At 36.8% G+C, this 27839-nt stretch overlaps 1 protein-coding gene and 1 non-coding gene across 2 annotated transcripts in view; both read right to left on the bottom strand.

Moving 5' to 3' along the window:
* Positions 1-5325: 5325 nt before the first annotated feature.
* Positions 5326-27839, bottom strand: part of LMBRD1 (LMBR1 domain containing 1) — a 70303-nt gene continuing 47789 nt past the window's right edge. The window contains exons 10-16 of the mRNA XM_060752833.2: positions 26092-26156; positions 25181-25283; positions 23893-23997; positions 20863-21012; positions 18630-18708; positions 7369-7460; positions 5326-6679 (exon numbers count right to left, since the gene is read on the bottom strand). Coding sequence (XP_060608816.1) covers positions 6560-6679; positions 7369-7460; positions 18630-18708; positions 20863-21012; positions 23893-23997; positions 25181-25283; positions 26092-26156 — 714 coding nt within the window. The 3' untranslated portion in view covers positions 5326-6559. The remainder of the gene's footprint in view (positions 6680-7368; positions 7461-18629; positions 18709-20862; positions 21013-23892; positions 23998-25180; positions 25284-26091; positions 26157-27839) is intronic.
* LOC132762266 (small Cajal body-specific RNA 15) lies at positions 8328-8459 on the bottom strand. Its single transcript, XR_009630152.1, has one exon. It is a non-coding gene; the product is annotated as a small Cajal body-specific RNA 15 (non-coding RNA).

The raw sequence follows: 27839 nt of genomic DNA, 5'->3' as shown, positions 1-27839 counted from the left end.
TTCTTCATGCGCCAGAGTGCACTGATGGGTTTATAGCAGCTTTTTGAAGGCAAGGAGAGATCACAAAGAAGGACCAATCTCTCGTTCCCACCAGTTGTGCTTGAGACGGGGGTGGGACCGAGGGTATTATTATATGAAAAGGGAATATTTCTGTAAATAGAATGTACAGAAGATTACAGACAATCAGAAACCAAACATTCATAACAAAAGCTGAGGAAAAAATAAAACAAGAAATATAAAAGAGCAAGATGACTTATCATCCCATCCTTAACAGTTGGCTCCAAGAGAATTCTTACATCTAGCAGAAAGATAGCTGTGACACACTCTTCACTCCCCTTCCTTGACCAAATTTTGTCATGTCTTATATTTGATTAAGTGGTGCAAAATCATTACAGAGGGATTTGTATTTTCAGCAGACCATGGATAATTGTGTGCAAGTGTTTAAATGGAGATATTACATTGTTTCTCGTTCTTAATTTCAGTCAATTACCTGCAGCAGTCTCTTATGGAAAAGGAAGCAAATTTGATTGCAGAGCATTTATAAACAATAAAACTGTCATCTTCTGTCATGTTCCTCTATGGATACAGCAAACTTGTCATAATCAACCATTAGACTTAAAATTTGTCACAAACCAACATTCCTCAAAAACCATTCAGGTAAATAAACGTGAATGCATAATAGCGGAAGTAGTTTAGATAGAACACCGAACTAAAGTTTTTCATTTCTAGGCAAAGTACAAAATGTTGGGTTTGACCTTTAAAGCCCTACATGGTTTGGATTCAGGTTATGTACAGGATTGCCTTCTCCCACACAATCTGCCTTTTAGGATACTTAGGTCCTCTGAGGGATGCTTACTCCAAATACCCAGAAAACCAACTGGCCACAGTCACCCAGAGGATCTTTTCACCAGCCACCCATGACTGTGGAATGACCTGCCAAAAGAGCTCCAACAGTTAAACGAACTGTCCAAATTTAAAACGCAATTGAAGACACATCTCTCCCAACAGGTTTACCCAGTCAACTCTTAATGAGTTTTTATTTACATTCTATTACTGCTATATGTCAATTCTGTATCTGTATTTGGTGAAATGTTTTATATTGTTTTGCCACACTAAAGATCTTTAACCTGCACTAAAAATCTTTAATGCCAAAATAACCTCTAAACTCCTTTTTGATGCAGCCATATGCTGTGAAAATTTGACTGTAAACCTAGACAGAGTGCAAGCAAGGTTTATAAGAGATCTTCCAAATGTACCTTCTTGTGTACCAAATGTGGTCCTGCTCCTAGAAATGAGTGAAAGCACACTGAGTACTGGACTTTGAAAAGGAACCTATGGTTAAAAACAAAGGTATTTAAACTGGGAAAAGGTTTATTACATCTCCTCCCCTATGAAGACTCCAAATCCCTTTGGGCGAGGAGGATTGAATGGAAAGCGGCCTCAATTGGACTATCCACATCCTTTTTGTTCCATTTGGGATTAAAAATGGCACAAGAATCCCTAACACAGAGGTTGTGGGACATTGCCCTGGGAGAGCTTAGAGCTTGCTCCAATTCACCATGCTCCCCAGAGTTTTAAACCTGCCATACAGAGCCATTTAAGACATATGAATACCTAAAAAGCCTTACAGTGATTGAATATCGCAGATTATTTACAAATACAAGATTAAACATATTTCTCTCAGAGCTGCTAAGAGGCAGATTGTCTGGAATTCCTTATTCCCAAAGACTATGCCTGTGTGAAGGAAATGAAGTAGAAACAATAGTACACATTTTATTGAAGTTCCGCTATGACACAGTGCAACGTAGCCAATTTTTGTCTAGCATGATTAGCCATCCCCCGCAGGGGATTGTTAGATATCTTTTAGAGGACAAGTGCCACAGGGTGACCCTCATAGTGGCAAAATTCCTCACAGTGGCAACAAGGCTGACAAAGAAATTAACCTCAGGGGCATTACTTGAAACCATGTATATTAATCTTGGACAATGAGATGGGAGAATTTAACCAGAGTTTGTTCACAGATTGCACATTTTTATGTTCATATGTTTTTTACTTTGTTGTACCCTGCCTCGAGTGTGTTTCTTGGGTTCATATTAAGAGACTCTGCAGAAAGGAAGTTAATGTTGGATGAGGACTTGAAGATCCACATAGAAACTCCCACTTATTCATGAAACTCACTTGAGGACATGGAGCCACTCACACTCTCTACAGCTTGGCTACAGCTTTTGTGTGATCATAAAGCATCAAGTAAGCCACTGAATTTGCTGGAAGAGAAATAGAATTGTAAAATAAAAATGTATAGAAATAGAAATGACATAAAAGTTTGTTAAATAAAGCAAAGTAAAAAGTAACATATTAGTGCTATTCTAAATTTACACAGACATGTCAGCAAGCAATCAAAAACATCAATCTACATTTAAGGAAGCACCGCTCCTTTGCAAAAATGTATGCAAAAGATAGATTGTTTCACCATATGTATAAAACAGAATAATAAATCACTGGAATAATCTTCCCCCTAAACCCTGAAATGAACAATTGTGTTTGAAAACGTGTTCACTTCTGAATTATATGATAAAGTTTGAATCAGCTTCATTCTCTTGGAGTATTTTATATGCATTATTCTTTATCTTGGCAAAACCTTAAAGACTCCATGAGATTAAAATTCTGTGCCATCAGTTTCTATAAAAAAAGGTAGCCAGATATAAATATATGTATTTTAAAAAATACTATCAACATTCTTCAAAAAGACATAACAGAAATAAGAACTGCCTCCTACCCATTATGAGCAGTATTTATGAAACCAGAACATATTGTGAATCTCATAGCTTGAAGAAAACCTAAAATCTTGAAACAGGTTCTTGCATGTTGTATTTTACGACAACATTGTAGCATGGATACATGTTTTGGTTTCATTTGCCATTATCAAACTTCTGGCAGAAAAATACTTTTATAAAATATCTAAAAGATTTTATTTAAGCAGCAAAATATCGCAAGAGACAAAAAAAACTGGCCCAGTATTATGCTGCTTGAAGTATGACTTTTGGATCTAGCATCTTTCATATGAATGTCTCCTCACAGTGTTTGACATTTCAGTGGTATATATCCTATGAAATGCAGGGCAAATCCATAAAACAGAATTTCTGGGGAAATCTGCTAAAGGTTCTCATCATCCCGATATGAAAGGAAAAAAATGCTGAAGCACTCTAAGAGAAAAGAAAAAAAATGAACATAATAATTAAAGGCCAGTTGGCTCTGAAAGGAGGAACACATGTGTCTCAGAAATTTGACACTGGGAGAGCATGGTCATCCCAATCCCTGTGCAGTCATAACAATGTTCCAAAATAATGGCCTTGTCAAAAGGCATAATCTATCTTCCACAGACTACAGTGGCAGAATGAGATCAGGAAAAAAACAAAGTTCCATTTATAATTGTGAGGAGAAGTGGAATAAATGTCAATTAAACTTTATACCGGACAGTAGGTGAAAACAGAACCAAGAAAACAATTTTCAGCATAGACACAGGGTACTGGCCTTAATACCCTAAAGGTACCTGATCCCAACTAATCATGGAAGCTAAGGATCAGCCGTGGTAGGTACTCTGATGGGAGACGGTCAAGGAATAACCAGCTGCTGTAGGCTATATTTCAGAGGAAGGAGCTGACAAAAGCACCCCTGAATATTACATTCCTAAAAAAAATCCTATGGAATGTATGGGGATGCCTTAAATAGACTTGAAGGCACACACACACATTTCATTAGCAAATACTGTAAAGTCTTGATTATCCAACCTTCGCTCATCCAATGTTCTGCATTATCGAACACAGTCTGCCTCCTGCATAGATCCACAGCTGTTTCAATATATTGCGATCTTTTGGTGCTAAATTTGTAAATACAGTAATTACTGCATAACGTTACTCTGAATTGAACTGCCTTTTCTATCGATTTGGTGTAAAACATAATGTTTTGGTGCCTAATTTGTAACATCATAACGTAATTTGAAATTTAATAGGCTTTTCCTTAATCCTTCCTTATTATCCAACATTTTTGCTTACCTAACGTTCTGCCAACCTATTTATGTTGGGACAAACAAGACTCTACTGTAGCACTATTCATTTATCTTCTATACACAAATGAAAGGAAGATGTAAGTGCTCAAACTGTATGAAACCAAAACCATTACTATTCCAGCTCAACTTCTACCACTCCTTAAGTTTTACCATGTAGTTTTATGGCCTGGTTACAGCATTTCACACAACTTTGGACCATGACAATGGAGGCCAGCCAATCCCATGAAGCTATCAATGTGTTCACCTCAATGTGCTCCTTTTCAAACCTTCCTCGTGAACACAAACAGGGAGGAGATGTCTTGCTCCCCATTTTTGTTTTGAAAAGAATAGCAAATAGGGCTGTGGAAAGAATACATTGTAAGGGAGCTCTACTGCATGACTACACTTATCATTTTCAACCAAGAGCTTAAACATTAAGTATTTGACTTTATGCACACAATTCTTTTTGCAAGGGATCAACTGGTATAAATTTCAATTTGCAATTCTCCTGAATTTCCCCTTTGTTCCATCCTGTATACAAACTCTAAAATAATATTTGACAATATGTTTCTGAAATATCTTTTGATCCATTGTTCAAAAGAAGTTGCTTAGGTAAGTAAAAAAATGAATAGATTTCCCTTTGTCAGATAAAAAGATGATAGTTGTATCATTGCTAATCAAGACTGTAGCTGATGAATTTTAATGACTGGACATAGATTAATTTTCACATTAAGGATGCAAATCATATAGGGCTATGAGGGTATCACTTTTAGATGGGATAACCCTGAGTGAAAATATTACTGTACAATTTTATAGTAAGCCTATTGGTACAAACATTTTACCTTAGGATAGTTATCACTGTGTTAAGAGATGACTTAATACTTGTCCAGTTTAAGATTAAAAGAAAAAAAAGTCTTTAGATTTGTATAACTGACACAAAGACAGATCTACACAACAACTGCAATTAAGCAGTTTTCTTTAGGCAAGCCATAGAGAATGATAACAACAAATGTGAGATGAATTAGAGATGAGAATTATTCCAAAAAGTAATAATCGCATATAAAAAGAAACAGAAAAATATAATAGATATCTTTTCCTACAAATCCTACATCCTCGAAACATGATTCGTTAAAACAATATATCCCTGGATGCCAGAATTTACTATTTATAGGGCACTGTTCACCAATTAGTGTAAAACATAAAATAGTCCAATTCTGGCTACAATTTATTTAATGAAGATTAAATAAAATGTTTGAAGCTGCAAGAACATTTCAAAGCTCTAAGTAGTCAATCAGTTTATTTTACAAAATGATACAGAAATTCTTGCATGATTTTAAATATCTATATATTACATTTAGTTATAACTTTGAACACAATGAAAACGGACAGATCGCAACTACTTTTAAAAAATCAACTCAAAATATCTGGTATATTAAAGCTGAATTACAATGAACATAGAACAGTAAGTAATCTATGTGATTAACAGCCAACATATTTTAAAAATTCACATACTGTTAATTTAGACCAATGGTTTCCAAGGATGGGTCCCCAAAACGTTGGATTACAACTCCAAGAATTCCTGACCACTAGCCTTACTGGCCTGGGCTTCTGAGTATGAAACTCCAATAGCGTATAGTAATCATTGCTGCAGGACATGAAGATGGTAGTTTCAAATTGGAGGAAGAAAGGAACATTTTCCTTAATATTCCCTCTTTACAAACACATCTGGATATATTAAGATCTGTGGGCCCTTCCAGATACTCTATTCTCCACCACATTCCTCATGACGCTTGGCATGACATAACACTTCCACTCCCCTCCTCCTCTTTGTCCCACCAAACTTAAAATGACTCAGAGCTAAGCTGTACATAAAAAAGATCTTTTGTTATTTATCTTGTCTCCTTAATCATGCAAAAAGCATGCTCAATATAGCTGAGCTATGGGAAAATCCACGTTCAAATGTATGAACCTATGGCTGGAAGATAGAGAACATATGAGTGGTGCTTCCCAATCTCTATGCTCTGACATATGAAATGGAAGTGGAAAATATTTCCCATCTAGCACTTCTTACAGCTTAAGTATTAGTTACTGTCACATGTGTTTTTAACACTTGTTGTATATCAGTAAGCACTGGCAATGTCAAACTTTTGGTTTCGTAAGAGGTAAGTATGATTGCACCCATTCTTTTTAACCTTGCCAAAAGAAACCCGGTATAATGTAATTTAAAACTAGACCAACTGAAAGGTAATTTAAATGACATCACAGTATCAGAGTGTACACTCAAAATATAGTATTCTTTAATCATTCCTTCATAAAGTTAGCTCTTTTGTGGACTGTATATGTACATATTAGATTAACTATAAAACAGTAAGATTCTTAAATTCCCAATTCTGCTTTACATCCCTTAGCCTCTTTAACATCAAAAATACCATTTTCTTCAAGAGCAAAGTCCAAACCAAAATAACATTTTCACAGTTTTACATGGTGTGCTTTAACCTTTGGGACTATGGGTTTTCAACCAAAATAGAGAGACGGCTCATCGTCACTTATGTCTGAATCATCTTCATCCACTTCACCTTCAATGACTGATTTTTTTCCTTTGCAACACGACACAATTAACCCAAACAAGAAGACCTGTGAATTTAAATAAGTATAATGTATTACTGTTGATCAGCTAAAGCCCATGTGTCAAACTCAAGGCCCGAAGGCCAAATCCAACCTGCCATGTCATTTTATGTGGCTCTACAGAATCTGGACTACAACTCCTATATCCCTCATCATTAGACTAGAGCTGGTGGGAGCTGTGATACAGTGAGATCCAGAAGGCTGCAGCTTGTTCTGTTCAGTCAGGATAGTGGGATCTGAATTCAGATTTTGTGGAAATGATGTCTGGCTTTAAAATGTCCTTTAACATTTCCTCAACCTCAGAGCACAAGTGCTACTGGGTTGCAAGTCCCGTTATCTGCAGTCCATAAGGGGGATAATAAAAAAATATGGGAGTTGTCATTCAATAACATCTGCAGACCCAAACTAAAGAGCATCAAGCACTATGTAAAAAAATATAGTTGCCCCTCTATATCCATTGTTTCTCCATCAGTGGGTTCAACAGCCCTTTGAAGGCAACCATAAGGTTGATGGGGTCCTTGATGAAACTGAGCTTGACACCCCTGAGCTGAAGGAATATGTAAATAATAGGTTTAGAATGGGGTAATTGGGGTAAACTGCAATTATGGATTTTTGATGACATCCAAATAAGAATACATCTAACTAAGTAAATAAAACCCCTGTTATTTTTATTATGGCATCCAAATAAGATAACTTACCGCAATAAAAGCCCAGTTGCCAAAATAATATGCAACACTGAAGAACCAAAATTTGTGAAGGAATAGGTAAGTCCGAGTAACTGTACACTGATCTGAAAGGACAGAAAACAGTAATTGAGGTAATCAATAAACTAGTTAAAATTGTACATACTAAGTATTAACATATTTTGTCCTGCTTGAAAGGATGAGATAGATACAGCTTGTTGAAACAAGAAGAGGGAACTTGTGCGTCTCCAGCACTGATTGGCTCCAACTTCTACCATGCTTGGCCACTTGGATTTGATGAAAGCTGAGCTAAATCATCTTGAATTCCATGCCATGATGTAAAGGAAGGATGAGGAACTGTGGGAAATTAGAGGGCAGCATTCGTCCCCCAGGAGAACTTGGGGGGTCACATTGCCACTATCAAAACATAGCCCCCTCCCCCCTGCAATGTTGTGGGGGCATTCCTGCCATATTTCTAGTCTACCCCAGGTCATTTTAGGCCCAGGATAGGTCATTGTTAAAAACAAGAAACAACCAAAAGTCACTTCCAATTTAACAAAATGCCTGAGTCTAAAATGGCTCAATCCTCCCCTCCGCCCACTCAAACATGGTAAATGCCCCTAAGCTCCCTAAGAAGGATTTTGGGTGAAATATGGTTATATACATTTTGGTTCATAAGCTATACTCCAGATGATTTTTTGGCAAAAGGTGAGAAACACTGAGTTTCCATGTTATCAACAGCTCTGTGAAGGTTTTACATATACAAAATATAACATTTTTTGTCCTGCTTGAAAGGACGAGGATGTATCCACGTACATAACAACTGTAAACAAATGAATAGAAATAATGACAAATGACTCATCTTAACATAGATGCATTATATTTAACAAGATCAACACAAAATGCATTTCATATATGAACTTTACTCTGATATAATTGTTGTCAAGGTAAGAATGTTCAATTTTGGCAAATGGTATTGTTGGCAGATAGTAGTAAGGCCAAGCTATATCTCATAGACAGGACCTTGTTCATCTACCACTTAATTTAGGAGGATAGTATCAGTAGAGCCAAATGACTTCACTGGTTCTACTTTCTTGGTCCTCCGGAGGGATTTAAGATATTATTTACAGACTACAGCTGGGGGAAAAAATCTTCTAAAACGGCTTCAGAAACTAAGCTGACATGTACATCTGCTTCTACTTAAAATAATTCTATGGGAGATGAAACAACAGCAAAGATGCAATGTTCATTTTAATGTATGAAATCAAACCCATTACTATCCCAGGCTTTAGGGGAGGATCGAAACTGTTGTCCCTACCCCAGATCAGATTCACTTCCCTTAGGTTTCACATGCCACGACGTCTTGCTAGCACATGGCAAAAGATCTAGCTGGCCAACTGCATTCTTTACTATCTACTATGCTGACTATCCCCTGTAGCATTATTCAAAACTGATGCTATTTACAATAAACTGATACCCAAACAGGTGTCATTATTTCTTGAGCTGCTACACCTGATTTTCTCCACTGCCTATTGCGGAGACTCCCAAGAATAAATTCATCCGCTTGACGGTTTTAGCTTTACTCACAAATTAGTGAAGGGAGCTCTGATTTTGTCACAGTAAATTTTATTAAGGCAGAGGGAGGGGAAAACACAAGAGCACATAGCTCTTCCTTAATGTTCAGTGTCAGGATGTGCTCAGAGGGAAAAAGCAAGGGAATGGTGATGTGGCAAGTGAGGAATTTAATTTAGGAATCTAGATTTTCTAACATCTCTTTCTCCCTGTCTCCACCTATTTTATTCTTATAACAACCTCATAAAACATGGTAGACTAAGAGTGATTAGTTCAAGGTCATTTAGTGAATTTTAGGGTTTGGCTTTGAATCCCCTAGTCTCCGCCCCAAATTTCAGGTAATGTACCACAGTAGCTTTCCATCACTTCTGATCCTTAAACCTTGGATTAATATACTCTTTTATTGGGGGTGGGGGTTAAACATATTGCATCACACATAATCAACACAAACGAGCCAGGCAAAAGCAGACTGAAATCATTCCATAGTCTGAAAGTAGGCTTGGTCCGTTTGCTCCAATGGCAACCATTCTTCTTTCCTCCTTGGCTATTTTTTCCTTTGGTGTTTTACAGAGCCTTAAAAGCTGTCTCCATGCAACAGACCTTAAAAGCACCCACTCCCACAACTAAATATCAACCAGTGACAAGCTGTCTGCAGCTTCAGATATATGCTTCATATACTGCTCAAAGCATCCGTGTTTCAGCAGTAGATCTGTCACAGTAAACAATGGCATTCAGTCTCTTTTCTCCTCCCCCACCAACAAGCCAAGAAGACAGTCAACTTGATTACCTGCTTTTCTCTCACTTAAACAAAGGAGAGCCAAAGAGTAAGGAACTGTTGCTATGGAAATCTGTAATAAACTCAAGAGTGATGCATCACATAAATGGAAAAAAGCTCTGGAAAACCTGAAAAATTAATCTGAAAAGGTCCTTGGCTGCCTGGCTTGTATCTTGACTTTGCAGAGATGTCCCTCATCTGCACTATAATACATTTAATATTAACAGATTCTAAGTAAAGTATTATTTGGTGGGCTTGGAAACATAAATAGGGAAATAATCTGAATTTCTAAAATAAAAGATTTTGTGACAGAGGTCAAGGTATTATAATCTTAAATGGTTAGCCAAAAATGAAGATGGTCCTCAGGTGAGGCTGGTGGAAGAACAAATGGCTATGCCTGCTGGGAAAAGAATCCCAGCAGGAATTAGAGAGGAAAGTTCTCACCAGTCAGAATATTTCTTAAAAGATGCAATGACTTTGTAGGAACAAGTCCAAGGGAGTTATGATCTGACATATAGTCTCCTTAGAAGTCTAAATCCAAAGAAAGCTCTTTAAAGCAAGTTTTCATAAGGAACAGTGAATGTTTTAGACTGCTATGAATCATGTCTAAATCTTCCAAATGTCTAACTTTCAGAAGTACATTTCAAAACTGAATCTAAACCTTATTTCACATTAAACTTCTTCTGTGAATTACTAGCAAAATCACACTGAAAGAGAAGGCCCTTCCACACAGCCATATAAACCAAAATATCAAGGCAGAAAATCCCACAATGTTTGCTTTGAACTGTTTATCTGAGTCCACACTGCCATATATTCCAGTTCAAATCAGATAATGTGAGATTTTATTCAGCTGTGTGGAAGGGGCCAGAGCCAACTTTTATTCTTCTTAATATATTACTGCCAATTTTAAAAAGAAGTTGATGGAACTTGGGAAAAAAGAGGAGAATGTGATTTTGTATGGTATCCCTGCCAGGCCTCTACCAAGCTGTTGAAATCAGTCTACTCAAAGACATAAATTTGTCTAAATCCCCCTGCACTGGAAAGTTAGCATATCCTGCTTAGGAGTGCTCACTCAAACAGAATGTGGTCTCTGGTTCTATGGAAGTCACCTGCCCTGTTTTAAAGCATATCCATTACATCGGCTATGATCATGTTGCCAGTTATTGTTTATCTAATACAGAAAAAAGAGATGAGCTCTTTTTCTCATTGTCCAGACTTTGGATGAGCTAATCAAGCTATTCCCTGTCCTCCTGACTCGTTTTCTTGAGTAGTTTCAGAATCCTTGATGTATTACAAACTTGATGCAAAAATAATAATTCTATGGTATAGTCTAAGCACACCTTTCCCCTTTGACTATCCCAGAATTATTCTGTCAGATGTTGGCATAAAAATAAACAATATCTGTTATAGAAATATTAACTAAGCTAAAAGACTGCATCACCCTGATTGTGGGACTCCTTTCTTTCATTTATGCATTTGTCAAGTCTTTGGAATACCGTTCCTCCCACAAGCCTTTGAGCCATTTCAAATCTCTACTTGTAAAGTGGCTTTCTTTTCTCCTTGCTTTATTTCCCCCCTTTGGGGTGCTGGCTGTTTTTGAAGTTGTAAGGTCCCTTGAAGATTCTTTATAGAACTGAATGGTGGGACAAAGAAATTATCAATGAAATGTCTAGAAAATAAATATAGGTTACTATCTAACTTAGATGTGAAACAGATTACCTCCTGAGTCAACTACTATACCCTACACGAGAAGAGGAAATAAAACATTTAATTAGTAGATCAGGACAGTGCATTTTTCAGCACCATCTGTAACCCCTCCAGCTGCTCACCTGAATTAAAGAGCAATGAACAGGCCTACAGATGGCTCTCTATGGTAATCTGACTAAACAAATTATAGCAGATATTTTGGACCTGTTTGACCTTCAAGAAATGTTATAATGAAATGCAACACTAGTTCAATGCCTCAATTATGATGTCTTTGCTTCCTTCCCTAGGGAGACAATTCCATTTGTTCAACATCATGTTATACAATACAGCGTAGACCCCAAGTCTTCCATTAAAAGGCACACCAATAAGCATTTCAAGTACAATAAAATAATTTAGATACACAACTGGTTTGATCTTTTGGCACAGAAATTGCCTCAAATCTCATAGAAAGCAATAGAAAATACTGGCTAAAAGGGCCAATGAATGAAAATGGGAACAGATAATAAACACGTATCACTCAACATTTCATCTGGCATCTGTAGGACTGTCACTCATGGCTTATAAAGCCATTTCATAGGGCACTATAGAATAATACTGGCAATTCACCCATGTCCTAAGCCACCTTCAATGTATTATCTAAATCCAAACACATATTTAGGGACCTTGCCCCAGAGGTGAGAAGGTAAACATTAATATCAGTGGCAGTACTAAGGAAGAGGCTATGTATTTGGGGTGTGTGTGTGTGTGTGTGTGTGTGTGTGTGTGCATCACCCTGTTTTTTGTGTGCAGTATCTCAGCAGAATTTCATTTTTAAATAAAAATATTCTTATAGTTATATATAATCACATTAATGTTTTTATAAGCTTGCCTTACATATGCTACATCAAGGGTAAGATGCTATGCTACATTACTTTTCAACCCCTCTAATGCACATGCAATCCAGTCAGAGCTGACATCACTACCCAATTACAAGAATGCTTCAAATCACATGGTTTTGTTTGCATGTGTTACAAGCATGTACAACTTTTAATTGTTGCTTATTTTTTTAATAATCAACGATTTTGCCAAAATCCATCAACAAGATTGTGATAAGAACTAGTGTAAGGAGAGGACCATGGGGGTGACACCACGAGTTATCACAGCAGGAGGCACCAGCCCTAGTGCTGCCACTGATTAGGATATGTGTTAGCTTACTGCTGGGAAAACCGTCCATTAAAACCCTTTGGTCAAAGTAGTCTGAACAATTCAACATGTTTACAGTTGGGCTTAGCTTGGCAATTACAACAACTAGCATTTTTTCCTCAAACTGAATAAAGTTTCAATATAGTATGGAAAAACATTGTTTTCCTTTCAACACTATCGAGAGCATTTAAGTTTGGAGGAAACGTTATTACCATGCTAAATGTTATCAATTTGTTAACTCCCTCCCCATGCATGTACTCACAATAAAAGATTTGCAGTGATGCTATCATAATAGTTTCTCTACTTGTAGCAGTGCTTTCAATATACAGAATATTCAATACTTATTGAGAGACACAATACCCATGCTTTAGAGTTCGCCACCCTAGAGTGATAATACAAATGGAAGACTGTTCTCTTCTGTCTCAGGTGAAATTTCCCAATTCCCTTCTTGGCTGTTATACTGCTTGCTGTGAGTCACTTACATTATTGTGACCTGAGACTCTCTGAACTACAGTCAACATTTATGCATGAGGAAGAAAAACACACACATCTCCTCTATATTTTCTAAAGAAAAATAAAAGTGAACTATTATTTCACACTTTACATTTATGCTTAAGACTGAATTATTTAAAACATGGAGTATATTTGCAACAAAACCAAGCAAAATGTTTCATAAACAAGATGAGCCCATTTGACAAACAAAATTTACCAAAAAGGATTTGTAAAAAATACGTTATATATTAAACATGTGACAGAACATGTTCTGACAATTACTGCTTTCCAGTGTGCTAGAGAATGGCTCTAAATTTGTGCCCATTGGGTACAACTGATTCCTTCTTTTCTGGAAACATTCCGGGACTAGGAGCCAATGGTTCAGGGGCTGGCATGAGCCCAGGGAGCACCATGTTGAGCAGCAGTGCTCTTAGATGACCTTGACCATGACCTCAATAACAGAAGCTTAACTGGAAGATGTAGGGCAGAAAATGAAGCCTGAAGTGACATTTCCCAGAAAGATAAACTCTGCCAAATGTAACACTCACAAGGGATGAAGTTTCAGTCCCTACTGAGAAATTAAAGCATAAGAAAATAAGTCAAGTCTGGATGGTCACGCAAGATATAACAGACATTTAAGAGAATAGTATCACCCATAAGATTGGCATTCGTAACAGAGAATTCATATACAGTCTATTTAAAATTATTTTTTAAACGCATTCCGGAAATTATAGACTACTTAATTTCCCTGGTAGATCTATCACAACAATTTCTAGGCAAAGAAAGCATGAAGTCTCACTTGTTCATAAATGAATTGTAAGCGAGCACCAAGGTGGCCAGGTTTGCAGATAGTATCAAATTATTCATGGTAGTAAAAATGAAAAGGGATTATGGGAGTTTCAACAGAGGCTAAACTGGATAATGAACAATAAAATGGTTGTTAGATGGAAGTCAGCGTACTGAATATTGTGGCAGAGAATCCTAACTTTGCTGATGGGATGTGAAGTGACAGTACATAACCAAACAAGGGTCGTGGTAGATTATGCAATGAAAATGTCAACAAACTGTACAGTTGCAGAAAAATTTCATTCCATGTGTCATTAGGAACAGAATGAAATATAAAATTGCCAGTATCATAATACCCTTATACAAATCTATGTTGCAATCACATTTTCAGTGCTCTGCACTGTTCTGTTCACTGATTCTCAAAAAGGCTATATTTGAGATGGGAAAAATAAGAAAAGGGAACCAAAATAATCAGAAGACTGGAAACTCTCAGAGGAGTAAATGTGCGATATTTTTTAGATTGGTAATAAGCGTGTATAGGGGGAGGGGGCATATCATAGCTGCATAAAATCATTTATGACTTGGAGAAAGAAGGCAGGGATGTTTTTTTTCCCCACCTATAAAATCCTCATCCAACCAAAGTGATAGCTGGGAATAAAAAACAGATCAAATTAAATGCTCACCCAGAATACAGTTGAACTATGGGATCTGCTACCAAATAATTTTGTGATAGCCAACTCAAGACAGCTTTAAAGGTGAACTTAAAAGTTAACAGGAGATAAGGCTATCATGCCTACATTCTGCTTCCAAGATAGAGGCAGCATTCTGAATACCAGTTGTTTGGAAACTCTATTAGCAATAAGCTAATAATGTGGAAAGCTGGATGCTGTAACATAGGCCTTTGGTATGACCCAGCACAGCTCTTATATTCTAGAGAAGGACTCTTCAACCTGTGACCTTCCAGGTGTATTGGACTACAGCTCCCAGAATTCCTGACTGTTGAACAAGCTGGTTAGAGTTTCTGGGAGTTGGAAGCACAAACACCTGGAGGGCCAAAGGTTGAAGACACCTGCTCTAGAGCAAAGCTTCTCAAACTATGGGTTGCCACCCCATTTGGGGTCCCCTAACTGAATAAGGGAGTTGTGAAAAATGTGTGTAGCTTGCCATCTAATGGCTGTTTTCGACATTTATATGAACAAGCAGCAAATGCTTCAGATGTACTTTATTTTTTAAAAAAGGAAACCAGCCTGCCTTCTTTAGCAAGCTTTGCAAATGCTGATTTTGCTTGATGGCTATCTTTTCAGTTTCAGAAATATATCCCTTCAAATTCTGATTCTAATACACTAAGTTGGTTTCATACACCACACTCAAATGAATATAATACTTTGGTTGTCTGCTATTAAAAGTTCAAGAATTTGCCTGCAGCTGTGGGTTAATACCACCAGTTTGCTTTGTGGGGGGGGGGGGGGGGGAGGATATGGATTGCCTAGATATATGTGAACAGGCCATGATGGGAACAAGAGTGAGCTGGGCATGGGTCCATTTCAGGCACACAAACCCACTGTGCAACCTGGGACCTCTTAAACTGGAGGTATGGACCTTTGAAACACCCCACTGCAGGCCCCCAATTCAGGAGAGAAAAAAGGAGAGCCAACAGAGTATATTCTGCCTTGTGAGACTGCAAACCAAGCATGCCAGCATGCCATGAAAAATGTTGAAGACACTTCACATACTGCAGTCTCAAATATTCAGTCAAGATTTGAAACTTCATGTGAAGATACAGGTACATCCATCTCGTTAGTATGCATTTTTTTTTCATCTTTAAGAAATGGTAAAATTATATGTATACCAAAGAATTGTTTCAAAATACAAATTTATTTATCATTTATTGTCAGTGAATGTTTGATTTGTATACTTATATTATATACCTATATATTTGTAAAAAAATTCTTGGGTGAAAAGCAGTCACTAGTGAAAAATTTTTAAGAGGCCCTACCCAAGAGCTTATTTTTAGAAGTTTAGTAACCATAACAACATCTCTCACTCAGTCATTCCTTTATTAAGTCTTCTATAGGAACTGGAAGTCAAGTGCAATCATGTCAAAAATGCCTTTATTTCAAATGCCCTCCTGACAGTATTACCAAGTAGGCAAAAACATTTTTTATCCAAACCAGGAATGGTGAAAGAATGCAAATAAAGCCCCACTGAATGACTATAATATATAGCATCAGAGTGTATCAATAATGTTTAAGATGAATAAATTCTAGCTGCAAAAATAGTTACAGCCAAAACAATAAATTATAAATTGATTATAGAGTGTCAGTTCTTTTATTAAATGTTCATTCATATCAGCAATGTTTCATTTTTTCTCAAAGGCTGATGGGTAATAAGTGGACCAATTAATTACCAAATTATCATTTCTGTTCCATGATTGCAAGCACAAAATAAGCAAATAAACCAAGAAACCACAATAATCTTATAGAAGAAATTCCATTAATTTTATAGTAATGTGGTTTTAGCTCCATTAAGTCCAATGTTTATATAAAACTTTTTTTCAATTGTACTTTAAAAAAGAAAAGAAAAAAGAAACAGTCCCTGGCTGCATGGAGAGGCAATCACCTGTATGGATTAAGGGATGACAACAATTTTATAAGTACAGTAGAGTCTTGCTTCTCCAACATAAATGGGTCGGCACAACACTGGACAAGCAAAAATGTTGGATACTAAGGAGGGATTAAGGAAAAGCCTATTAAATGTCAAATTACATTATGATTTCACAAATTAAGCACCAAAAATCATGTTTTACAACAAATTGACAGAAAAAGCAGTTCAATACATGGTAACTTTATATAGTAATTACTGTATTTACAAATTTAGCACCAAAACATCTCAATGGATTGAAACAGCTGTGGATCCGGGTGGGAGGTAGACTGCGTTGGATAATATAGAATGTGGGATAGACTGGATAAGCGAGACTCTACTGTACCACAACTGCAGGATAGGATACAAGAAAAACTATGCCTCTTCAGTAAAAATTGCCCCGTATTAAAAACCTACTCCTAGAATGAAGAAAAAAAGAAGCAAAGTAACAATTTTAGAAGAGTTGTTTTTCTGAAAGGAACAGAGACAGAAAAACGGAGTTCCTGATGATAATTTAACGACTACCCAATTTTATCTTTCTCATCTTCTAAGTTTGCAATCTCATTTTCACATAAAAGAGGACTTTCAAAGAACAAGTTGCATCTTTTCCAGAAATTTCCTTAGTTATTTCACACATTTGGTACACAGCCTTCAAAATAATTATGATGGCTCAGACTTAGCACCTTTATACACCTACATCAAAGAATTGCCTGTTTGCTACATAGAAATACATGGTGTAGCATTAGAGAAGTTATCAATTGACAACAGCAGGACTTCTGCAGTGGGATGTACTGTGTTCACAAGTCTGCCAGCACGAATGAGAACAAATTATGCCTTTTATCTTCTTAGAAAAATATTTAAAGGCATGAATGTCAAATATTTTAAATGATAAGTAGTACAAGCTGACAATTTATTTGAGAACAATGGACACTAGACCAACCTTTCAAAATAGGAAGATGCCTCACCAGTCATAATAATAGTACTTTTGTTTTGTTTCCAAAAGCCACGCAATTGTCTAATTTGCCTTCAATCTATACCAGGTGTCTCATTTTGCAAATGAATTATATGAAAGACAAAAAAAGATAACATTTACTCTGCTTTAAATTCTGACATCTATTAGTAGAAATGAATCACATTAAGGCACTTCTCTACGAAAAATATAGAAAATTCCAGAAAACAGTGATGTCTTTATTGGCCAAGCACAATGCACACAACACTTTATGTGAGCTTTTGTAGCTCTATTGGCTTCTCCATCCAGAAATTATGTTTAAAAACATACAGGAGAAGAAAAACAACTAGGCTGGAATCACAAGTCTAGATTCTGTATCTGATGTTGTCACAGGCTGACATTTTTTTTTATCAGAACTGAAGAACAACAGAAACAGTATCTGATACAAAATGTAGGTCTGTGAATCAAACACAGTCACTTTTGTATTGTCGAAGGCTTTCATGGCCGGAATCACTGGGTTGCTGTGAGTTTTCTGGGCTGTCTGGTCATGTTTCAGAAGCATTCTCTCCTGACATTTAGCCCACATCTATGGCAGGCACCCTCAGAGATTCTGAGGTTTGCTAGAAACTAGGCAAGTGTGAATGTTGAAATTGGCCACCTTGATTAGCATTTAATGGCCTTGTAGCTTCAAACCTTCAAGCAGACAAGGGTTCTTTCTCCCATCCTAGACCTTCCACAGATATATAAATCTCGCCTAGTTTCCAACAAACCTCACAACCTCTAAGGATGCCTTCCATAGATGTGGTCAAAACATCAGGAGAGAATGCTTCTGGAACATGGCAATATATCCCGGAAAACTCACAGCAACTCACAGTCACTTTTCTTCTCATGTATGATTTTTAAACACCTTTTGTCTGATGAAGAAGCCAATTGAGTTTTGAAAGCTTGTATGAAGCATTTATGTATTTTGGGTGGCCAATAAAGTTATCCCTTTTTTGTGGATTTTGTTTTACTTTGCTACATGACCAATACGGCCATCTCTTAATATTTTCTCTATTAAAGATACTATGATAGGATTTGGCTTAATTAAGTCAACTTTTTGAGGCTTTAATGCAATGACATTATGTAGCTTATTTCTGATCCTGAAATGGAGCTCAATATGAGTTGTCTTACCTTCAGGAGCATCTGCATCGCAAACTTTAGCTGCCCATGTTGTTGTATTTGTCAGGTGGCCATCAACAGTCACGTTATTCTGCATAAAAACATATTCACTGAAGATCAATCATATAACAGTACTAATATCATTGCTACAGCTTCATCGTCTACTTTATTCTGGCCACGGGAGATCCCTCTGATTTGCCTTTGAAAAAGATACGTGAATTATGTCTAGTCAGCAGAACTATATTGCCATTGCAATCCATGTCAGCATTTTACATTGGAAATGCACTTCAGAAATTATCTACAGTACCACACACATATCCACACAGGATATGGTTCCAAACATACTGTGTTCCTGGGGTTATTTGGGGTGCTGATTCAGAAAATTACACTGGATAGACCACACCAGCTCCAGTTTCTAAGATATGGTTATCATGATTTGTTTTGGGCGTGAAGATGGCGACTGGTAGATGTTCTGAATATCAAAAACTAGAAGTGGGAAAAGAAAGTGCTATTTTGGAATCAGCAAGTCAGATACACCCAGAAAAAGGGCTCACATTTGAGGCACCAAAATGTGTGTTGGCCAGTGTAATAAATAGCAAGCCCTATCAAAATGAACAACTTCAGCTGGAAGTTACCAGAGTCACACTGGAGGACCAAGGACACTTATAGAGAAGTATGATGTCTAGAAATTAGCAAGGACCTCCAGCTAACAGCACATTTAAAACACTGGAAATTAAAAACAATAGAAAAAATGAAAATTAAAAATGAAATAAAATGAAAACTGAAAGGAGACCAAAGGCTGAAGTCTGGGAGTAATCTCAAAGAAGGCCCTATCCCTTGTTCCCAAAACACGAGTGTCTGAAAGTAGTAGGATAGAGCGAAGGGTCTCTCCAGATTATTCTTTCACATTTTCTATATGCACCCATTTATTTGTTTTTTGTCCAACCATACATATGCTTGAACATATCTTTTGCACCAACTTGTCCCTAAAGGGTGCTTGTGTATTCAATTGTGTTTATCACTTATTAGCATTCCAAAAATACCTGCATGATTCAGTATGATATAACATACTGCAAGCTTCATATGTATACACATTTCCTAAGCAAGATGGGATTTCTCAGTTCTTGTGGGTTTTTTCGGGCTATATGGCCATGTTCTAGAGGCATTTCTCCTGACGTTTCGCCTGCATCTATGGCAGGCATCCTCAGAGGTCTGCTGGAGCTGGGAAAAAAGGGGTTTATATATCTGTGGAATGACCAGGGTGAGACAAAAGGCTTTTGTAAGTTGGGCTAGGTGTGAATCTTTTCAACTGACCACCTTGATTAGCATACAATGGGCTGACAGTGCCTGGAGCAAACTCTTCTTGAAAGGTGATTAGAGATGGGATTTGTTTTACAACTATTCCCAAATCATTCCTAAAGGGCCGAGACAGGTAAACATGGGTTCCAGGAATCACATACACTCTGCCCAAGTTTGAGCTTTGCCACTTCTCCAACTTTTCCAACACCTTTTTCACAAAACCCGTACTTTCAAATTCCAACAATATGAAGCTGACTCATGTCCCCAGCAGTACAATCTGGCTTCAAACAAGGCACAGAATCTCAATCTGCTTTGTTTGTAAGAAGAAATATATTTTTTCTATCACATCAACAAAATGTGGTGGCAGTAATAGGTTTGGTGAGTCTACATAGCCCTAAAAGTTGCCTGCTTCTCCAACAAAAAGTATGCAGCAGTCCTTATGTTTGCAGAGATACTCATTAAAGTGCACAGTCACACACTGGATTATGTTAAGAAACATTAATTAATACAATTATTTGCATCAGGCCAAAGCTATTTTCATAATAGCAGAAAAAATAAATTATGAGAAATACCCTAAAAACACAGAGTTATACAAGCCCAGAATTTGGGCAGCCTCATTGCAGATTTCTAATTTACTGTATTAGCACAAAGTGCAGACTGCTTTGAGTTGCTGGCACTTAAAATGAACCCAATGCCTTCAATATAGGCCAAACATGGGATTCCATTCAATTAATGGTATGACTGAACTGCCAGAAACAAGTTGAACAACGACATAATATTATGGGCCAGTTCTATTCCAAGTTCTGTGGAAATCCCTTAATCCTACGCTTTTAGCAAGCAAGTTAAGGATATTCCTCAGGGTGTTGTCCTGGTGGCATGAGTGCTCACATCCAAAGAATCTATGTTTATAATTCACTTCCCCCTTGTCCCACAAAGGAAATCTTACCTGCATTAAATACTTTTGGCTCCCATACATAACATATTGAGGGGCCAAACTGTAGATCATGTAGTTCGTGTGAAGAACAATCAACAGAAGTATCATACACAGGAAGAGAAGTGCTTGAGGTCGAGTCCGCCCCCGTCTGATCTTGTATAGCTAAAAGCAAAATTGCTAGTATGAGCTAGGCTTCAAATTCAAACCTGAGTTTTATCAAAAATGACTTTTAGAATGGGATATTTGTTTTAAAATTATATCTATGCTGTCTTACCAAGGTTAAAGGGAGCTTACACGCCTTTATGATCGCTGTTATGTGTCTTCAAGTCATTTCCAAATCATTAAAGCTATCCTATGACAACCTTATGACAGGGATTCCTAGGCAAAATTTGTTCAGAAAGGATTTGCCTTTGGCTTCCTCTGAAGCTGAGAGTGTGTGTCTTGCCCAAGACTTAAGTGGGAATTTGAACCCTGTTCTCCACAGTTATAGTTGAATGCTCAAACAACTAAATAATGCCAACTCTCTTTCCATCTACTACTAACTTAATAAGTCTGAAGTAGTATTTGTACATAGGACCTTAATGAGGAAACCTCTATATTTTACAGGTAAGCACAAATAAGGTCTGGGATCCATAAAGACAAATTGTGTGTGTGTGGGGGGGGGGGGGGCAACAAATATAAGAAGAGATGTATGATACTTTTAGTTAATTTTTTATCGCTGCAGGTAAGGAGTCCATTAAATAATTTTATTACACACTTTTCTCGTATTTCCTAGGAAGATGAAACTAAATAGCTGGAAGGGACTTCTATCAAAGGTCTAATCACCTGCCAGAGCATTTCTAGTAAATGAACATCCCACTCTGTTTAAAAACCATTAACAAAATCACTTTCTGAAGTAATCTGTTCCACTGTCACACAGGTCATACCATCAGAAAGAGCATCCTAATATAAAGTCAAAATCCTCTTTTTTGTTATGTGAACTTGCTGGTTCAGGTCGCTCTGAAGCAACAGAAAACAAATTTCTTCCATCAGCTAGGTGACAGCCCTTCAATTATTTGAAAATGGTTTTCATATTGCGTCTTCAATGTCTCTTTTCCAGGTTAAACACAGCGAGTTCCTTTCATCTTCTTCATACAAATTGGTCTCTAAGTTACTCAGGACATGCTCCAGGCTAAAGGCAGAGGAGGCAATTCCACATGGATGCTCTCAATATTTGTTCCAGAATACTACAATGGAGGAGAACTGACAAGTCTTTTGAGAGGACAAGGAAGCTTGATTTTCCAAAGCATGGAAGAAATACAAGAGCTAATGCTTTAATTTTTCAATATCGTAATCAAAAGTTTAGTCCACTTGTATGTGTTAACATTTTCTCTTTTCTGAAGACTGATTGCTCAGACAGAGAGAAATCTTATGGTATAACTGAGATAAGAGCTTGGCATTATAGCTAAATTTTTCTACTAGACAAGATCACTAGCAGTAGTTGGGAGAGTATGAAGTTGTACAGATTCGTGATGGGCAGATAGCTTCCATTAAATTTTAAGAACACAGTACTAACAGTTCTCTGGGGACGAAATGAGATTAGGCTATCAAAATCAGAGAGCACCTGAAGGAATACAAGTTGGTGAGTGCTGAGATAGCAGCTGAAGGCTAATATGTAATGCTCTACGAATATGTAAGAAAACGTTGCAGGGGAAATGAGACAGAATCATAAGCTGAAATGTAAAAGTGAACAACCCCATGTGGGCCTTGCAGAGGGCTATGCCCACCTTGCCTTCAGAGGCCATTGCGTAGAAGGTGCCCCCAAAGGAGAGGGCCATGGTGGGCCGGGCGGGGAAGAATAGGAAGGAAGGCAGCACAGGGAAAAGGAAGTCAGCTGAGAACTTCCTGGTGCCTGTGCTTTCTCCTCCTCAGCAGAGACATGTTGGAGTGTCCTCCTGTCGATTTTTAGATCAAGGTAACAAACATTAAAGAGAAGGAGCACAACGACTAGGTTGCTTCTCGGGCGACCCCTTCCCTTTCATAACCATGGCTTTCTCCCTCCGTAACTGTGGCTAGAGCAGATCCCCCCTTTTCGTAAAAACAGGGGAGTGCTGCACAGTAGGCTTTGTGAGTTAGGAAATTTCTTGTGCTTTGAGAAGTTTCCCCCTCCTGGGCAGGAAAGCAACCACAACTCTGCAACTTAACCAAACCAAACCCCCTCCTGCAGCTTTAATTACGTTTGATGAAGCCTCCGGTCCTGTGTGGCATGTGTCAACCGCCTCTGGGAGCAGTCTCCTTCTCAAAATCTATTAATAAATAAACTGCCTCGTACTTGGTTCTTGGATGCAGGCCCTGGATGGTGAGGACATTTTGGGCCTGCTCACAAACACTCTTTCCAAGGACGGTGCATGTGTGGCGGGCAGGCCCAAAGCACCAGCGCCTGCCAGGGCCTTTAGCCAAGTGCCGAACGCTAGCCCTAAAACTGAGGGGAAGGGGAGTGTGAGAAGCCCACACACTGTGGCCAATGGGACAAAAATATTAGTTCTTTCAGACCTTGGACAAAAAAGCTCATTTGGAAAGTCACCCATTTTCAGGAGAAGTGCTCAAAAATGAAAATGGGATCTTACGAATGAAACACAAACAGATAGTTATTTTATACAAATGCAAAAGAATAATAATTAGTTTGACTTGATTCAACGACACAGAAACGTTAGTCTGGATCAGTGTGCAAAGGGATACTGCAGCGCCTTTTGAGACTGAATGAGAGACATTTGTAGCATAAACTCTGACATGTAATAGAGCAAACTCAGTCTATGAAAACATATGCCACAAACTTCTTCATCTCAGTCTCAAAGGTGTTACAATATCCCTTTGTATATGGTTGTCTCAAAGTGTACAATACAGTAGTAATCTGGTTACCATACATAGTTCCATGAATTTTCTGTACATATTTTTATATTCTGATTTATATAAACTGAGAACATATTTATTGAACAGAATTTTTACTACATATTGTGTTTCGTGAAACCAGGCAAAATATAAAGAAGGACAACAATTATTTACCCTTATCCAGAAGAACCATATTCCCATGTTTCGAATTCCTGCCATTGAGGTGAAGATAAAGTACATGATGATGGTTGTAATAAGGATATAATCAAGGGGGAACACCTAAAATTTAACAAAATGTAGGGTTAATAAGACAAAAATATTACTTATGACTAAATCTGAAATAAAACATCAATGGTAAAATAACTGTCATTATAAACATCTTGGTTTCATTGCATTTTTATATTAAAAGACAAAAAAAGGAAAATATAGAATGTCTTACAGTCACAGAGTTGTCTAGCAACAGAATGCAAATTTGAAAAAAGAAACATTTTAGTACTTATATGTCCTTTTTATTGTTACTTCCAGCTATAAGAGACCCACTGAATTTGGTATAAGTGTAGATTTATCAGATTATTATTTATATTAATTCATTTGGTCCACTCTATGTGGAAGAAACAAAATGGCTTAGGATGATCATTGCATTTAACAAAAGAAATATCTAATGTCAAAAAGCATGCTCTGAAGATATTCCAACATTTTTCTTTTATCTAGATGAAAATAAGAAGGAATTAAACATATCTACAAATTTCATGTCTGAAATGAGAAGAATGCATTCTGGTCAATTTATAAACATAAAATTTTCTAACATGTTGCTCAATGAAATCTACTAAATCCTTGTTATTTTTCAGAACGCAGAATTCCTATATTATTTATCAGAAAATAATACCCAAGTGGTATACTATCACAAAACACACAATAGAATAGTATAGGAAATCTGTAATTTCTTGCAGAAGTATTCATTGTGGTCAGCTCTTCCACATTTTATCTAAACAACCTGGAATTGATTTAATAGCCACTTCACATATACACCATACTCAACAAACATAAATTTCTTTTATTTATTTAGTTTTTTCTTCCACCTTAGTAATATTATCGATCTTTATAGTATTGAGCATTTTGGGTACATCAAGAGGTAACAATGATAATTAAATCAATTTCAATTACAGGTTGTGACAATAAAATGTGGAACAGCCAAAGTAGAGTGGAACGTCTGCATAAGCCCCATAAGAAGCATAAAACCAAGAAACAAACATTTGAAACGTAGTGTACCAGGTTATACTTACTGATGTACTAAAACAGAAATCACTGTCCTCAATGTTTTTTTTAAATAACACATGTTTGGAAGTATTAAAAATTAAATATAAGCACTTTACTGCGAATTCAACTTCAGAAGTTTCATGGTAGTAACAACTAGCCCCTCACAGCAATATTTTCCTATCATGTCCCATTATCTTTTACTTACAGTCTGTAGAACTGGTAACAGCATATTCAGTGGGTTGGTCAAATTAGTTCCTAGGATCACAAATCCAGAATCTATCCCAGCTGAATGCAGGGCCTTATCCAGGCTGCAGTAATATCAGAAATAAATTTTGATTTATTTTCTCTCTTTCTCTCTGCAATCATTTACATATCTATTCATAGAGAACTTTATACTCTTAAGCTTAATATCATTATTTTGGGGAAAAATCTGTATTATTTATTCAGTATACTTGACCTACCCAAAACAATACTCATTCCATCTTTTCAGCTCTGCAGGAGCAACAATTCAAGCTTCTACATACATTCCAAATGCTATTTCCTACATAACAATGCTTCTTCTCCATATACATAGCATACCTCCCAATCATTAATTTGCTTTCAGAATCCTTGCAAATTCTAAGTCACTTTTTCATAGGTAACAGCTAGCCACTCATCTTACAAGCAAATCAGGAATGGCTTGCTAGAAATGTGTCTATAGTCAAAAAACAACTGCACATTTCTCTTTAATTTGTCATCTATTTCTGCATGTTTTACACCAAATATTACACTTCAATGCACCTAAACATTATCATGAACTGAATATGCAGCATAGCAATTGCTTGTTTCAGAGAGCTATGTACTGCAGTATGGAAAAACTCTGTGGAAAAATAAACCTGACCTTCTATTTATTAACGTGTACATCTCAATTTACTTAATTGATTGTTGAGTTCTGGTTTCAAACCACAAGACTGCTGATTGTGGCAAGGTACCAGAGGAAAGGGGGGAAACAAGCAAATATAGTTCAACAAGTTAAACTTGAACTAAAATCACATTAAAAGGCTAGTATAGATTCTTAACTTAAAACGTGAAATCACACATCCAACTTTTAAAATATCAGACATGCTATATGCATACTTTGACAAGAAGAGGGAAATGGTGAAGAGCAGGGCCACAAGGATGAAGAACACTCCCCACACAATCTGAAAAAGATAAATAATATTTAAAAAACAACTTAGCAACTATCCCTAAACTATTTTGCTACTGAAGCCCTAAAATAAGTTCATAACAGGAATTTGGAAAGTCTATTGCAAAGTTTTCCCCTCACATCCTCCTCTCCAACAGACAAAATATTGCATCCGTGGTCTCCATCATAGCAGAATCTGATTTTAATCCCACCCAAAAAGAGAACAAGCAAGAAGACAAAGCTAGAAAGACTCCCCATGTAAAGTGTGTAAAAGTGTTAAGCACCTAAGTGTGCATCTACACTACAGAATTAATGCAGTGTGACACCATTTTAATTGTTATTTTGTCCATTATTAGGAAACCTATAATGTATTTTCCCCATTTTTCTGTGAGGTTTTCCAGTATCTATCATATACTGTTCGAGCTGCCACTATCACTGAAAATATTTTTTTTCCATTTTTTTTCTAGTTCTTCATCTGACATGTTCAAAAGCTACATTTGTGGTGTTTTTTCAAAGTTCACATGTGGCATCTTTTCAAAGTACACATGAATCTGTTTCCAGTAGTTGTTTACTTTGTTGCATGTCCACCACATATGGTAAAATGTACCTTTTTCTTTATTATCTTTTCTGAGAGCCACTGAACAAGTGAACGAATGAAGCTTAGGAGCTATAGTAATGATGAAACAACTGCATTAATCTTCCATACAATAAAGTAATGCTCAAATTTTTAAACAAAGACTTTTGTAGCATATGGAGTTTAAAGTTTCAGACATCCAAGCTAGGTTCTGAAAAGTAACTGCAAGAATGTATTGTCTGTTGGAACGCATCAAAACATTTCAGGAGAAATTCAACCTGTGTATTTATATGTTAGAATAAATCTAAAACATACATTGTGTAGATCATAAGAAGTTATGAATTACTCTACAAGAAACAAGTTTGTCACAACTTTTTACTTAGAAGAGTCCACTGTCAGGACTCAATATAGAGAAGAAGAATGGTTTCCAATTACCAAGGAGGGAAGCAAAACTCAATTTTAACATCCTATCTGCTTTACGTATTTGATGAACATATATGAAAAGTTAATTTATATACAGAAAAATGTAACTTGGAAAATTTGAAATAAGGTGCTAGAGGAATGTTCTGTGGATGCCATAGACTGCTTTAAAAACAAATACATGGATCTAACAACAAATCAAGCATAAACTCTCATAAGAAATCTAATGGCTACACCGAGACTTGTACTTTGAACACAAAATGAGGGAACATGATTTCCTGGGGAAAGAATAATGCTCAGTAAAGTAGATGGTAGTAGAAAATCCATGATAGATAGATTGATTCAGTAATGGAAGACACAGTCTGGAGTTTACAAAACCTATTGAGCACTGGGCTTCCTAAAAGTCATTCATAGTCAAAATCTACTTGACAAGAAATAATAACAACAGGAACATATTGCTTAGAAACCTGTGCTGACAAAATGGAGTTTTGACATCTTTGGAATAGTGTGTTAGTGTAAATTCAGGTCATACAGTATGTCAAAAATAATTCACCACACTGTTCCAAATAAAACCAACCAGGATACTGGAAGTCGTCTTATAGCGATCAGTTGCATAAAAGCTGCATACACAGAGTACACATTACAAAGCAGCAGTGTACCTTCAGCACTTTTTAGGTGGAATACTATTTATTTAAGTTTGATATC

Source organism: Anolis sagrei, chromosome 1, assembly GCF_037176765.1.
Source record: "Anolis sagrei isolate rAnoSag1 chromosome 1, rAnoSag1.mat, whole genome shotgun sequence".
Taxonomy (NCBI): Eukaryota; Metazoa; Chordata; class Lepidosauria; order Squamata; family Dactyloidae; genus Anolis; species Anolis sagrei.
The sequence above is the reverse complement of the archived record's forward strand: the minus strand, read 5'-3'. Positions and strand labels throughout refer to the sequence as shown.